At 49.6% G+C, this 15,828-nt stretch overlaps 1 protein-coding gene and 1 long non-coding RNA gene across 2 annotated transcripts; one reads left to right on the top strand and one right to left on the bottom strand.

Moving 5' to 3' along the window:
• Positions 1-2,248: 2,248 nt before the first annotated feature.
• Positions 2,249-4,015, bottom strand: LOC143158837 (uncharacterized). Its single transcript, XM_076335290.1, has one exon. It carries the CDS (start codon positions 4,013-4,015, stop codon positions 2,249-2,251), a length of 1,767 nt encoding a protein of 588 aa, XP_076191405.1.
• A 7,601-nt stretch (positions 4,016-11,616) lies between these two features.
• On the top strand, positions 11,617-12,803 carry LOC143158924 (uncharacterized). Its single transcript, XR_012995072.1, has 3 exons — positions 11,617-11,730; positions 11,845-11,899; positions 12,460-12,803. It is a non-coding gene; the product is annotated as an uncharacterized LOC143158924 (long non-coding RNA).
• Positions 12,804-15,828: the final 3,025 nt, after the last annotated feature.

Below are 15,828 nucleotides of genomic sequence, written 5' to 3' on the forward strand. Positions count from 1 at the left end.
GAGCAATGATCCTTTTCCCCCTGTGAGACAGCTGAACTCCATCTGTCGCCAGCAGCCCCGGTGCCATGTAAACCTCCCCGTGATCAAAAAAGCCAAAATTCCTCCGATGGCACCAGCCCCTCAGCCACATGTTGATCAGGTGTGTTTTCCTGTTCCTTTCAGTATCCCTCCCTGCCGCTGTAGGGATTGAGGAAAACACTACCTGTGCTCCCGATCCTTCAACCAGTCGCCCCAGTGCCCTGAAGTCCCTTTTGATCACTGCAGGACTTCTCTCTGGAACCTCATCACTGCCAGCCTGTATAACCAACAGCGGGCAGTAAATAATAGTAGTAGATAACCCAGCGGCTCCCCGAAATAGCCCCTGAGAGATGCTGCGAGGAGTGCAACGCGCCTCTGCCCGGGAGCTCTGGGAACAGCGAGAGCTTGCAGGCGTTGTTCTCTGTCCTCAGGGCCCTGGGAACACCGAAGGGACCCATGAGACCGGCCAGGCAGGACGCAAGGGCTCCTCCTGCAAGGCAGACATGGACACAATGCGGCGATGCCAGCAGTGCAGACCTGCAGCCAGCTGGGCAGGGGGAGTCTCTCCCCAGCCTGGCCCCCACGGGGCCCCCGCCCTCATGGGCACAGGGGGAGAGTTGGGATGGAGCCCCTGCCCTGGGTGGGGTACCAGGGCATCCCTCTTTGCCCCTTGGGGGAGAGGAGGTCAAAGAGTTGGGAATGGAGGAGCCAAGTTGAACCTGGGAAGAAGACGGAGAGGGGGAAAGGTGTTTTTACTTTTGTTTTTGTTTCTTACTCTCCTACTTTTTGATTGGCAATAAATGGAATTAATCTTCCCCAAGTTGAGTTTGTTTTGCCTGTGACAGTCGTCAGTGAGTTCTCATAGAACCATGCCATCACAGAATGGTTTGGGTTGGAAGGGACTTTTGAAGATCGTCTAACCCAACCCCCCTGCCATGCGCTGGGACATGATCCACTAGATCAGGTTGCTCAAAGCCTCGTCCAGCCTGACCTTGAACACTTCCAGGGATGGGGCATCGTAAGGGACGAGGCCCAAGTGACTGTGCTGTGAGCCCAGACAATGCCCCGAGAGAAGGCTCCAGACGTCAGCCACGGGAAGGGGCCTGGTCTCACTTCCCTTGACTGACTGGTGTCTCAGCCACTCCTGGAACCGGGGCGAGAGAAGATTCCAGAAGTCTTGGACTGGGGCCAATAAATAGGGGCGCATACGACCCGCCTGGGGCACTCTCTACACCGAACACCCCCGTCGGCAGGTCCGACGCTGGATCCAGGGCTGGTGATCTCCCCATCTCTCTCTCCCCACCCCCCCACCCCCCGACTCTTTCTGTTCTCTTAAAGCTGCTAAGTAACACAAGGCCTACCTCAACTTCTCATACAGCCTAAAAGCGCAGAGCTTAGGTGGATGGAATTGTGAGAGGGTCAACGTTTACAGAATGTTTGGTCCATTAAAGTCGATGTTTATGTGCGGACCTTGAGTGTTATCTCACCTTAATCCACACCGAGGGGATTTGCGAATCTTGGTCACTCTCCCCTTCTCAGAGGTGGTGTTACCGTAAGTCGGCAGATGAAAAACTCTCTAAGACTCAATTTGGAGTTTTAGAAAGCAGGCATTCTTTATTGCGGCGCCGGACGCACAGGGAATCACTCCACCTAATGTGCGCGCCGAGCTGCTTAACTAGAGGAGTTAAGTACAATCAAAATATACATATTCATTAGTTTTCCGAGGCATGATTAACATATTAATGTTAGGTCATTAACATATGTAAAGTCTTTACACATGCGCTCTTATGTCCATTGGTGGTCTTTCAGGGTCCTCTAGTTGAACTCAGTTCTTGCGCGTGCACAGTTCGTTCTTTGGCTCGGTTTGCACACTTTTACCTTCACAAACTAGCTGTCTTCAGCATCACTTTCTTGTCTACAAAGTTTCAAGGTCTTCTGTCCTACTGAATGTTTAGCTCATCTATTCAGAGAGTACACCCCTACTGCACAGAGTAAACCCCTACTGAATGTTGGGCTTATCTATTCAGAGAGTATGTCCAGCTTGGCTACATTATGTCCAGTGACGAGAACCAGATGTCTCTTCAGTATTCCTTTGTACTCGGTATCAATCCCTCCTTTTCTTTTGAGGATTCGTAGCTAGCAAGGTACAATCCTCATCTCATTAAGAGAGTTGACAAAGCTATAGTAGACAGGGTTAGTATATGTCAAGTTGGGTTATTCCTTTCATCATCTACCAAACCTTTGTATACAATATAACTACAAGTAACAGGCATACTACAGTTAGAGTTAGTAAGACTATAATTGGATGAAGCATAAGGTTAAACACTCCCGTTGCAGCCGGTGACCATCCAAGAAGAGTTTCCCACCGATGGTGTTCTCTATCCTTCTTTACTCTTTCCAAGACATGGTGTATCTCTTCTGTATCATGATGAACGGTGATTAGAGTTTTGCGTCCATTGTCTCGGACCCGTTCTAGTAATTGACACAGGTCATTGTGTTGTAGTAGTTTCTTCACCAATGTGAGATCCATTCCGATGGGGGTAGGTAATAAATCTTCACTCAGTGTATAATTAGATTGCAATAATTGATAAGATGTAACAGCAGCTGAATAATTAAAGTTGCATCCTACAATGTTACTAAAGTTACAAACACAAATATTTGAGTGATTGCTTGTATCTACAGTAACGCTATCCACAAATATACAGTTACAAGGGGTTCTCATACAAACACATCCTTTCCCAATATATATGAGTATAGTGTTAGGTGTCTCATCAGGATGTATTTCAAAGTGACAAACACTTTGTTCAGTGTCAAGACAAATGTCTTGGGCTTTAATGGTGTTACTCTCACAAATAAATCCTTGCTGTTCCCGTACGACGCATGCGTTAACATCAACAGTTTGCCATTTGTTTCCATTCTGTTGGGCCCACACTCTGTGTTCTGATGGATAGAGTATAGTTCCATTGTGATTTAATCCTAATGCAATGATTGGGTATATGGTGTCTGCCGAAGCATTGTGAATTGTTAAGACAAAAGCTGTGGCCTTATTGTTGACGGGATCAAAAGTGAAATTAACTAAGTACCACCAGGATTGGAATTCTTTCTCAAATTTAGTTGCATTATCCCAAATTACCTTTCGAATTTCGGTGGGTAAGGTGCCCTCTTCCCCTTCTCTTATAACTGCTGCTGCCATAGATTGCATCCACAACTGAGCCTGGACACAACTAAGGGCTAGAGAAACGTTATTTTGGGCTGTACCAAGTGCATTCACAATCAACTGATGGTCCTTTTCATTAATTCTTTCCCACTGAGGCAATAAGTCGGATAAAAGCCATTGGTTAGTTCCCAGTGCTAATAGAGAAGACCGCAGTGGGTGTTCTAATTTGCTTAAATCGCTTGTTGCCGCACTTAGTTTATTTACGAGCACTTCAGCATCTGTACTATTTAAGACTCCCAGTCCCGTTCCTATGATGCCAGTCACATCTCTCCTTGTTCGCCTTGGGGAGGTAAGTGGTCGTCCACGTAGCCATGCTAACCACCCTGCATAGGTCGTACTTAGGAATGGCAAACAGGCTGGTTTGATTGCAGAGATATTGACTTGCATTAATAGTTCTACCCTTTTAAGAGACCACGATGGGTTGAATAACACTCGTTGTTGGCCTGTATTTTTGATCACATATGGTCCAATTTCAGAAATTTGTGGAGACAGAGTTTTCTTATCTTTTGCAGTCGAGGCAGGTGTTGTCGTACCAAGTTTAGTAATGCCAATTTTAAATTTAAATGATAATCCCAGGTTGCGGTGAGCCCAAAGGCAGACTACAATAACAGGTTGTACTAAGGTAAAGTTGTACCAACAATCCGATTGTTTAGAGGCGCAAAGTTTTGTATCTTTTGTTACTGGGCTTGATGTGATGTTGTACACAGAAATCTGAGACGCCTTCTCATGAGCAGACCCATTGATCGTTCGACATCCTATTTTGATTTCTTTTCCTGCCATTCCTCGAAGTCGGGGAATTGTATTACCAGCTTCATCTCCATCCCGGCCCCATTCGTTTTCTAGGTACACTTCAGTGCCGTGCACGGCCACGGTGGAAAGATTGAAATTTCCCTTATTAGAGTGTATTCCCACACTCCCGGTGTACTTAATACGAGCTTGAGACCATGGCCATTCTGGGGTTCTTTGACCACAGGTCAAGAGGAGTGGCGCTGCCAGGGTTTGGACTAGTAGTATAAACACAGTATTCCTGTTTGTCATCCTGCAGGGTGTGAGCATCTGTTGATCTCTGTTCTCATAATTTTAATTAAGTTCTATTACTCCCAGATATTCTCTTAACTACTAGTCGAAGAGGTGATCTTGATTCCACTTTCCATTCTACAGGAGCTTTCTTAATTCGAGAGTAGGGAATCCACGGTCCTTTTCCTTCTAGTTTAACTGCTGTATGTGTAGTTAACAAGATTTGAAATGGTCCTTTCCATTTCTCTTGTAGTGGTTCAGAAGTCCAGGATTTAATGTATACCCAATCTCCGGGCTGGAATGGATGCGCTGGGGAATCAAGACCTAGAGATTTATTCAAGACTACATATTTATTTAGTTTTCGTAAAACTTTCCCAAGAGCAATCAAGTAATTTCTTGCATCATTCTCCCCTTGTATTCGCATCTCTCCTGGCAGTCCAGGTGTTTGGTACGGTCGTCCGTACATCAATTCGTACGGGCTGAAGTGTTGCCTACCTCGTGGCTGGACTCTAATTCTTAGCAAAGCTAAAGGCAAAGCCTGTGTCCAATTCATCGAGGTTTCCTGACGTATCTTACTCAACTGAGTCTTGAGGGTACAATTCATTCTTCCTACTTTACCACTAGATTGAGGCCTGTAAGGGGTATGTAAATCCCAACTAGTACCTAACAGTCTGCTTATTTCGGTAACTACTTTGGCTACAAAATGTGGACCCCTATCTGATGACATCCCTAAAGGTACTCCAAATCTTGGGATTATTTCTTTTAATAATATTTTTACTACTTCTTTTGCTTTATTGGTGCGACATGGAAAGGCCTCAGGCCATCCTGTATATGTATCCACAAGGACCAACAAATACTTTAGCCCTCCTTTTCTTGGCAATTCAGTAAAATCTATTTGCCAATACTCCCCAGGTGCCTGTCCCTCAGTAGTTTTTCCAAACTGAATTTTATTCTGTGGTTTTGGGTTGGTTTTACAACATAGCTCACATCTTTGTGTGACTGATTTAATAATGTCCACCATATTTCTGCTAATAACCGACTTCTGTAAATGTTTTAACAAATTTTCAGTCCCCCAGTGCACAGTGTTATGTTCTTCCTTTACTGAACGATTCATAAGGGAATGCGGTATTACTACTAAACCTGTAGGTGTAACTGCCCGTCCGTCTTCTCGCCTTTCTGCTTGTAAAGTTTCGATTAATCTTTTATCTTGTTTATCGTAAATAGGGTTTTCTTGAAGGGAGATTCTTTTTCCTGGCACTATTGCTAATACATTTTCTTCTATGCCTTTTTCTGCAGCCCGCTTTGCGGCCAAATCAGCCAGCTTATTTCCTCGCTCCTGAGCGGTTTGTCCCGACTGATGAGCTTCACAATGCATAATAGCTACCGCAGCCGGAGCCTTTATGCTCTCCAGTAGGCTCAAGATCTCTTCTTTATGCTTTATCTCCGTACCTCGTGAGGATAACAATCCTCTTTCCTTCCAAATTGCTCCATGTGCATGTACTACTCCAAAAGCATATTTAGAATCTGTCCAAATATGCACACACTTATTTGCACTTAACTGTAGAGCTCGGGTGAGAGCTATCAATTCGGCCTTCTGAGCTGACGTCTTGATGGGCAGCGCTTGTGCTTCCACCACCGTTTCGACGGTGGTGATTGCATATCCTGATACCCGCTTTCCTTCTTTCATAAAGCCGCTGCCGTCCGTGTATAGCTCCCAGTCTGGATTCTGCAAGGGAACATCCTTTAAATCGGGTCTGCTTGAATAGACTTCCTCAATGGTCTGCAGACAGTCATGTTCCGGTTTGCCGCCTTCTTGTCGAGTTGAGAGAAACATGGCAGGATTAATCACGGCAGTAGTCTTTAAGGTCACATCATCTAGTTCTATTAGTACTCCCTGATATTTTAGCATTCTACTAGGAGACAACCAATGTCCACCCTTCTGGTCCAATACTGTGGACAGTATATTCTCTTAACTACTATTATGTTCCACCATGTGTGGAACATAAACAGTTATCTTTTGTCCCATAGTAAGTTTTCGAGCCTCCTGTATTAATAACACTGTTGCAGCTACTGCTCTTAGGCAACTCGGCCGTCCTTGGCTCACCGGATCAAGTTGTTTAGAAAAGTAGGCCACAGCCCTTTTATATTCCCCCAGCCGCTGGGTTAAAACTCCAAGGGCTATTGCTTGTCTTTCATGAGTAAATAGTTCAAATGGCTTTTCTAAATTAGGCAGTCCCAAAGCTGGGGCCTTCATCAGAGCTCTTCTGAGTTGAATGTATGCATTTCGATCTTCATTTGACCATTGCAGGGGACCTTTTGATGACTTCAATAATTCATACAAGGGTTGTACCATCAGTCCGTAGTTAGCAATCCAAAAGCGACACCACCCCACCATTCCTAAAAAGGTTCTCAACTCATGAACATTTCGAGGTTCTGGAAGCTGACAAATAGCTTCTTTCCTTTCATTACTTAATTGTCTCTGTCCCCTCAGAATTTCAAAGCCCAAATATATTACAGTTTCCTGTGCAATTTGGGCCTTTCCTTTTGACACTCGGTAACCACTAAGTCCGAGGAAATTTAATAAACTGACTGTCACTTCCAAGCATTCCTCTCGGGAGTTCCCAGCTATTAGTATATCGTCGACATACTGCAGCATTACTCCATTTCTATTTTCTTGTCTCCATAATTCTAATTCTTTTGCTAGTTGATTTCCAAAGATTGTCGGGCTATTTTTGAATCCTTGCGGTAATACAGTCCAAGTGTACTGGGTTTTCCTTCCAGTCCCAGGATTCTCCCATTCAAAGGCAAACAATTCCTGGCTTCCGGAATCAAGTGGGACGCAGAAAAAGGCATCTTTTAAATCTAAAACTGTAAACCACCCCGATCCTCAGTGAGTGCGGTTAATAGCGTATACGGATTTGCCACTGCCGGATGTATATCTTGGACAATTTGATTTACTGCTCTCAAATCCTGGACTAATCTGCAAGATTTCTCATCGGCCTTCTTAACAGGTAGAATCGGAGTATTAGACTTAGATTCACATTCTCTTAATAACCCATATTTCAAAAACTTTCGTATAATAGGTACCAAACCAAGTTTAGCTTCTAATTTTAAGGGATACTGTTTCAATCTTACCAGTGTTGATCCTGGTATAAGGTCTATCCTTACGGGTTCAGCCCTCTTTGATTTTCCAGGTATTTCTCCTGCCCAGACAACAGGGATCACTGCATCCTCAACTTCAGTCGGGATTTTCCTTTTCACTTGCTCAATTTCCTGCAATAATAATATTGAAGCTTGGACAAATTTAGATTCTGGCATTGACACTTCTACTTCTCCATTCTTAAACTTTATTTCAGCTTCTAGTTTTTCTAGTAGATCTCGGCCTATTAAAGGTTTCGGTGCACCTGGTAGATACAAAACCTGATGCGTTACCCATTGTTTTCCAGTTTTAAATTTTAGAGGTTTAAAGAAGGGCCGCGTCTCGGGCTTTCCTGTCGCACCAATAATTCTTACAGTATCATATCCTAACTCATGTTCCTTCGTATTCAAAACCGAATAAGTAGCTCCTGTATCGATTAAACGTTCTATTTCAGTTTCATCTTCCCCCAGCTTAATTTTAACCAGAGGCTCTGCTGGGGAAGATTCCTCCGGTTTCCTTCAGTCTTCCATTTCTATGTTTAATATAGAGGTTTCAGACTTTCCATTTTTTCGTAACAATGGACATTCTTGTTTCCAATGTCCCTCCTTCCTACAATAAGCACACTGAGTTTTTCCTAATGGGGGTCTAGAGTATCCCCTACCGCGACCTTCCCGATGTCGACCCCCCCCACATCCGTCTCTTCTTTGGCCTCCTCGTGAACCACGAACTCCTTCCAATGCTGCGATTAGCCTAGCATTCCCTTTTTCTTTTTGCTGGTCTCTGTTTCTATGTATTACCCAAGCCCGATCTAAAAGCTTTCCCAAATCTCTAGCATCTGCCCCTTGTAGTTTCTGTAATGTCCTGCGAATGTCGTCTGCAGATTGTCCAATAAATAAAGTTGCCAATTGACTCTTTCCCTCTTCTGATTCAGGATCTAGTGTTGTATATTTCCGGGCTGCTTCTTTTAACTTCTTTAAGAAGTCTGTGGGTGACTCCTTCTTGTCTTGTTTAATTTCATATAATTTTGACCAGTTTATTGCTTTAGGTATAGCATTCCTTATCCCAAATAGCACCCATTTTTGATACTGAGTCAGTAATAATTTCTCTCCATTATCACTTGGATCCCATGCAGGATCAGCCGAAGGGAAATGATGCTCCAGTTGTCCCTGCAGTGTTCCCGCAGCTATTTGAGCTTCTACCTGACTTCTAGCTGTTTTACGAATCATTTCCCTTTCTGTACTATCAAACAATACTTGCATGATAACTTCAATATCTTTCCAGTCTGGATCCTGAGGTTTTATCATCATTTCAAAGGCACTGGCCACTCGATCGGAATCATCTCTATAATTGCCGGCAGCTATTTTCCAGTTGTTTAAATCTGTGATCGAAAAAGGCACTTTTACTACAACCGGACCCTCATTCCCTACTGCTTGCCTGAACGGAGCTCGCAACGCGGTTCCCTGTCGGTTACGAGTTCTCCTTGCCACCGGCGTGGCCCCTGTAGCGCCTCTCTCAGACTCATCGTCCGATTCGCCCTCCACCCTGAAGGGCTCAAATCCGTGATTCTGGGATCTCTGCCTCAGTCCCGGAGCCACTGACATCTCTAAATCCTCTTCCTGCTCTTTCTGGGTCAACTTCAAACATCTCTGTCCAATACTACATGCCGAACAACACCTTTTTAACACTTTCCCTTTTTCTCTCTCTCGTTCATCCTTTCCCAATGCCAATACCAAAGGATCAGTTGGGGCCAAATTAATTCCACACTTCTTTTGCCACTCAGGATGCTGCCTTAATGTAAAGAACATATCGGCATACAATACCTCATCCCATTTTCCTTCTCTCCTCAGAAACAGCATTAGTTGTAACAGAGTATTATAATTCAAAGTACCATTCCTTGGCCACTTTTCTCCATCTTCTAGTTTACACAGTGGCCACCATTGATTACAATACTTAATTAGATCATCCCTTTTTGCGACCCCACCAGGGGATCCTGCAATTTGTTTCCAATGTATTAAAATACAACCCAAAGGTGATTTCTTTAAAATTCCCTCACCCGTGGATGATCCGGCACCCATTTTATACACAGGGAATCACACACACAGACAAGTCTTTCATACAACACCACAAATAACCAATCACTATAACAAACAGATGAACTATAACAAACAGACAAGATACTTGCAATAATAGACAAGTTCTTACAATATTTGTTACCGCGGTTGCTCTTAACATTTACCTTGAGCGGGAACTCTAATCCCTTTTAAATCAAACGGGGACTTTAACCCCTTCCAAACCAAACGGGGACGTTTAACCCCTGCCAAACGGGGACTAGCCCCTGCCCGGGTCCTAAACCCAACCCTGCGGAGCTTTCGCTGCGTCTGACGGGCAGGTAACCAAATTTCCGAAAGAATGCCTTCTTACTCACAAAGCAGTAGTCTTCGCTCAGGGGCTCTTCGGTCCGGGGATCGGGAGAAGTCCTCTCCGAGAATCCCTCGGTGCCGGCTGAGGTTCCGCGATCCCAGGATCCGTCGAGGCTCAAGAGCTGTGTCCCATCTGGGTCGCCAAAACTGTTACCGTAAGTCGGCAGATGAAAAACTCTCTAAGACTCAGTTTGGAGTTTTAGAAAGCAGGCATTCTTTATTGCGGTGCCGGACGCACAGGGGATCACTCCACCTAATGTGCGCGCCGAGCTGCTTAACTAGAGGAGTTAAGTACAATCAAAATATACATATTCATTAGTTTTCCGAGGCATGATTAACATATTAATGTTAGGTCATTAACATATGTAAAGTCTTTACACATGCGCTCTTATGTCCATTGGTGGTCTTTCAGGGTCCTCTGGTGGTCGTCGATAGTCTTCCTCACCGTGACCGCTAGTTGAACTCAGTTCTTGCGCGTGCACAGTTCGTTCTTTGGCTCGGTTTGCACACTTTTACCTTCACAAACTAGCTGTCTTCAGCATCACTTTCTTGTCTGCAAAGTTTCAAGGTCTTCTGTCCTACTCAATGTTTAGCTCATCTATTCAGAGAGTACACCCCTACTGCACAGAGTAAACCCCTACTGAATGTTGGGCTTATCTATTCAGAGAGTATGTCCAGCTTGGCTACATTATGTCCAGTGAAGAGAACCAGATGTCTCTTCAGTATTCCTTTGTACTCGGTATCAGTGGGACATGACAGGCAGTCCTGGTCCAAACTGCAAACCAAAGTGCGAAGGAGCGTCGGGGCCGAGCGGGGCTGGAGCTCGGCACCCAACAGCGCCGGGGAAGGGGACCAGACGCTGCCATTCCATCTCCGGTTGATCAGGTAGCCATCACAGTGGCCCATCCTGGCCTAGGGGTGGAGGCGGGTGGCCCAGAGGAACCTTCCCTGCGCGCTCCCCCGCAGGCCCTGGGCTATGTCCTGGGGCGCCCTGGGTGCCCCCCAAACCCTGACACAGGGGCGCTCTGGGGCAGCTGCTCGCTAATGGCTTCACATTTCCCCGCGCCACCTCAGCCCTGGGTCACTGTGGCAGCCATTGTGTGTCAAGGCGATGTCACCATTGCATGACAAACGTGGCCCTTATTTCCGTGGGTTTTGGGGAGGGTCAGGAGTCACTTCGACTGCGCGCATGCTGGCGAGCAAGCGAGCAGACGGGCAAGAGTGTGAAAAACACATCAGAGATGGGAAGAAAAGCAAACAAGCAGGTAGGAGCGGGGTGCTTTGGTGTCACCCCAACCTCTCCTCCCCTCAGGGGATCTCGCCGGGTTTCTCGACCTCCCCACTTGACCCCTTTGCACATCCCCTCATCATGCAGAACCTCAGGAGGAGATTCTGGCGCTCCCTGGGCAAGATGGAGGAGTGGCAGCTGACGGTGCTGTTCTTCACCTCAAGCCTGAGCATTTGGGGGCTCTGCGTGCTCGTGCTGCCCTGCATCCCCACCTTGTTGGCCATACTGGGTCTGGGCATCTGCATGACCTGGTGGCCCAAAAGCAAGGCCAAGGTAGGTGTCCGTCTTGGCATCGCCCCAAACACTCCCTGGGCAGGGCTTAGCCCGGGGCAGAGCACATCCCCGGGCTGCTCGGGAGGGGCCCCATTTTGGGACGGAGCAGTGAAGAGTGGCCATTGCCCACCCAGCCAGGCCCCTGTTCTGCAGCCACCTCCGCCCAGGTGCCAGGCCTGGGGCCAGGGACACTCCTGTCCCTGTAACTCCAGTTACCCTTCCCAGGGGCCTGGTTTCCTGGGCAGGGGCCCTCCTGGCTGAGGGGAGACACCCCGCGCTAACCCGGGCCTTGCTTTCTGGGGGCAGGGGACCTCCGCGGGGAAGAGCTCTAGGAGAAGGAGGAGGAAGGACCCGATAGGTGAGCAGCCCCATCCCAGAGCTCCGCAGTGGCTCCCGGCCGAGAGACGCCATTGCAGCTGGGAGCCCCCGCGACGGCTGCCCTTGCTCACTCTCCCTCTGCCTCCTCCCTCAGGAGCCTCCATCCCCTGGGAAGGCGCGGAGTGGTCTGCAGAGAGCCTGCAGGCAGGGTAAGGAGAGCCCTTCCCTGCAGGGGGGGCAGCCAACTCGTGGGTCCCTCTGCCCCGTCGCCCTGGGGAGGCTGCGGGTGGGCGAGAGCAGGATGTGGCGCAGAGCCGGGGTCAGCCCTGATGCCCTGAGGAAGCCGAGGAAGGGATGGGGTTGGGGGGGCTGGGGAAGGGGGGGGATGGCTTGCGGAGGGCCAGGGCAAACCCCTGCGGGGATGGCAGCTTTCAGGGCAATGCCTTCTGCTGACACCCACCGTACCCCCTCCCACAGAGCCCACTGGTGGCCCCAGCGCCCCTCTCTGTCCTCGGCCCCTGGCCTGGGCTGGCCCTTTTCTCCTCGGGCTGGAAGGCGCCCGGCCCCTCGCTATGCGCCTCGTCCTGCTGGGCTGGGCTTGCCCCATGTCCCCAAGACCCCACCTGACCCAGAGCATCCCAGAGCTGGCAGGGCTGGCTGCGGGCAGCTGGGAGATCACCCAGTCGGTCGGGAGAAGCCAGAGAGAGGGTGCTGGCTCTGTCCTGTCCCACAGCAGCCCCCACAGTCCAGCCGGGATTTCCCCCCACAGGTGGGGAAAGCCCCATGGAGGAGAATGGTGGGGAAGCAACTGCGGCGCGGAAGCAGCCTGTGCAAGGGAGCTCCCCTGGGAGACAGGAGACATGGGTCAAGGTGGACATTTCAGTGCTGACACCAGCTCGGAGCTCCTCAGGAACCAGCCTTCCATCACCAACACGGAGGAGCTCGCCAGATCCCTGATGGAGTCCCTGGACATAACCCAAATCTGCCTCGACCTGCTGGGAGAGCTGAAGGCAGCTCAGGGTAGCGGCGCTCCAACCCCGTGCAAAGCCGTGAGGAAAGAATACCTCGTCTGCCTGCAGTGCCGCCGACGCCTCATGGGCAGCTGCCCGCACCACAGCGAGCCCGCGGCAGAACAGGACCTGCCCGTGCTGGCCGCCATCCTCTACAGCGTGGACCTCCTGGTGCACGAGGAGGACCTGCAGCTGGAACTGGGGCTGGGCTTTGAGCTGGCCATCGGCGGGGAGCCGCTCTACGTGTGGGAGATAGTTTTCATAGAACACTAGTTTTCATAGAATCATTAAAGTTGGAAAAGACCTCTAAGATCCTCGAGTCCAACCAGCGACCCAACACCACCACCCACTAAACCATGTCCTTAAGTGCTGCATCTACACATCTTTTAAATACTTCCAGGGATGGGGACTCCACCACTTCCCTGGGCAGCCTGGTCCAATGTTTAACCACTCTTTCAGTAAAGAAATTTTTCCTCATGTCCAATCTAAACCTCCCCTGGCGCAACTTGAGGCCGTTTCCACTTGTCCTATCACTAGTTACTTGGGAGAAGAGACCGACCCCCACCTCGCTACAACCTCCTTTCAGGTAGTTGTGGAGAGCGATGAGGTCTCCCCTGAGCCTTCTCTTCTCCAGGCTAAACAAGCCCAGTTCCCTCAGCCGATCCTCAGAAGACTTCTTCTCCAGACCCCTCACCAGCCTCGTTGCCCTTCTCTGGACACGCTCCAGCACCTCAACGTCCTTCTTGTAGTGAGGGGCCCAAAACTGAACACAGTATTCGAGGTGCGGCCTCACCAGGGCCGAGTACAGGGGCACGATCACTTCCCTACTCCTGCTGGCCACACTAGTTCTGATACAGGCCAGGATGCCATTGGCCTTCTTGGCCGCCTGGGCACACTGCCGGCTCATGTTCAGCCGGCTGTCGACCAACACCCCCAGGTCCTTTTCCGACAGGCAGCTTTCCAGCCACTCTTCCCCAAGCCTGTAGCCCTGCATGGGGTTGTTGTGGCCCATGTGCAGGACCCGGCACTTGGCCTTGTTGAACCTCATACAGTTGGCCTCGGCCCATCGATCCAGCCTGTCCAGGTCCCTCTGCAGAGCCTTCCTACCCTCGAGCAGATCAACACTCCCGCCCAACTCGGTGTCGTCTGCAAACTGACTGAGGGTGCACTCGATCCCCTCGTCCAGATCATTGATAAAGATACTGAACAAGACCAGCCCCAAAACTGAGCCCTGGGGAACACCGCTCGTGACCGGCTGCCAACTGGATTGAACTCCATTCACCACAACTCTCTGGGCCCGGCCGTCCCAGCCAGTTTTTGACCCAGCGCAGAGTACACCTGTCTAAGCCATGAGCCGCCAGCTTCTCGAGGAGAATGCTGTGGGAGACGGTGTCAAAGGCCTTGCTGAAGTCCAGGTAGACCACATCCACAGCCTCTCCCTCATCCACCAGGCGGGTCACCCAGTCATAGAAGGAGATCAGGTTGGTCGAGCAGGACCTGCCTCTCATGAACCCGTGCTGGCTGGGCCTGATCCCCCGGTTGTCCCGCACATGCCTTGTGAGCACCCTCAAGATGAACCGCTCCATCATCTTCCCCGGCACCGAGGTCAGGCTGACAGGCCGGTAGTTCCCCGGATCCTCCTTCCGGCCCTTCTTGTAGATGGGCGTCACATTGGCAAGCCTCCAGTCGTCCGGGACCTCCCCCGTTAACCAGGACTGCTGATAAATGATGGAGAGTGGCTTGGCGAGCACCTCCGCCAGCTCCCTCAGCATCTCGGGTGGATCCCATCCGGCCCCATAGACTTGTGAGCGTCCAGGTGGCATAGCAGGTCGTTAACTGCTTCCTCTTGGATTATGGGGGGGTTCATCCTGCTCACCGTCCCTGTCTTCCAGCTCGGGGGGCCGAGTACCCTGAGGATAACTGGTCTGCCTGTTAAAGACTGAGGCAAAGAAGGCATTGAGTACCTCAGCCTTTTCCTCATCCTCGGTGGCAATGTTCCCCCCCACATCCAATAAAGGATGGAGATTCTCCTTGGCTCTCTTTTTGTTGTTAATATATTTGTAAAAACTTTTTTTGTTGTCTTTAACGACAGCGGCCAGATTGCGTTCTAGCTGGGCTTTTGCCTTTCTCATTTCCTCTCTGCACAACCTAACGAGATCCCTGTACTCTTCTTGAGTCGCCTGCCCCTTCTTCCACAAGCGGTAAACTCTCCTTTTTTTCCTGAGTCCCAGCAAAAGCTCCCCGTTCAGCCAGGCCGGTCGTCTTCCCCGCCCGTTCTTCTTACGGCACATGGGGACAGCCTGCTCCTGCGCCTTTAAAGACTTCCTTCCTGAAGATCGTCCAGTCTTCCTGGACCCCTTTGCCCTTCAGGACCGTCTCCCAAGGGACTCTCTCAACCAGCGTCCTGAACAGGCCAAAGTCCGCCCTCCGGAAGTCCATGGTTGCGGTTTTGCTGCCCCACCTCCTTACTTCACCAAGAATCGAGAATTCTACCATTTCATGGTCGCTAAGCCCAAGACGGCCTCCAACCACCACATCTCCCACCAGTCCTTCTCTGTTAGTAAACAGCAGGTCGAGCGAGGCACCTCCCCTGGTAGGCTCACTTACCAGCTGTGTCAGGAAGTTGTCTTCCACACACTCCAGGAACCTCCTAGACTGCTTCCTCTCTGCTGTGTTGTATTTCCAGCAGACATCCGGGAAGTTGAAGTCCCCCATGAGAACAAGGGCTAGCGATTGAGAGACTTCTGCCAGACGCTTGTAGAAGGCTTCATCCGCCCCTTCATCCCGGTTGGGTGGTCTATAACAGACTCCCAGCAGGATATCTGCCGCGTTGGCCTTCCCCCTCGTCCTTACCCATACACACTCGACCGTATCATCATCACAATCGTTGAGCTCTAGACAATCGAAACACTCCCTAACATACAGGGCCACCCCACCGCCTCTCCTTCCTCGCCTGTCCCTTCTGAAGAGTCTATAGCCATCCAGTGCAGCACTCCAATCGTGAGAGTCACGCCACCATGTTTCTGTGATGGCGACTAAGTCATATCTCTCCCGCTGCACAATGGCTTCCAGCTCCTCCTGTTTGTCGCCCACGCTGCGTGCATTGGTGTAGATGCACTTGAGCTGGG

The sequence above is a fragment of the Aptenodytes patagonicus genome, chromosome 3, assembly GCF_965638725.1.
Source record: "Aptenodytes patagonicus chromosome 3, bAptPat1.pri.cur, whole genome shotgun sequence".
NCBI classification, from domain to species: Eukaryota; Metazoa; Chordata; class Aves; order Sphenisciformes; family Spheniscidae; genus Aptenodytes; species Aptenodytes patagonicus.

Coding starts and splice junctions, on each gene's coding strand:
- LOC143158837 (XM_076335290.1), bottom strand. CDS start 4,015: ATGGCAGGAAAAGAAATCAAAATAGGATGTCGAACGATCAATGGGTCT.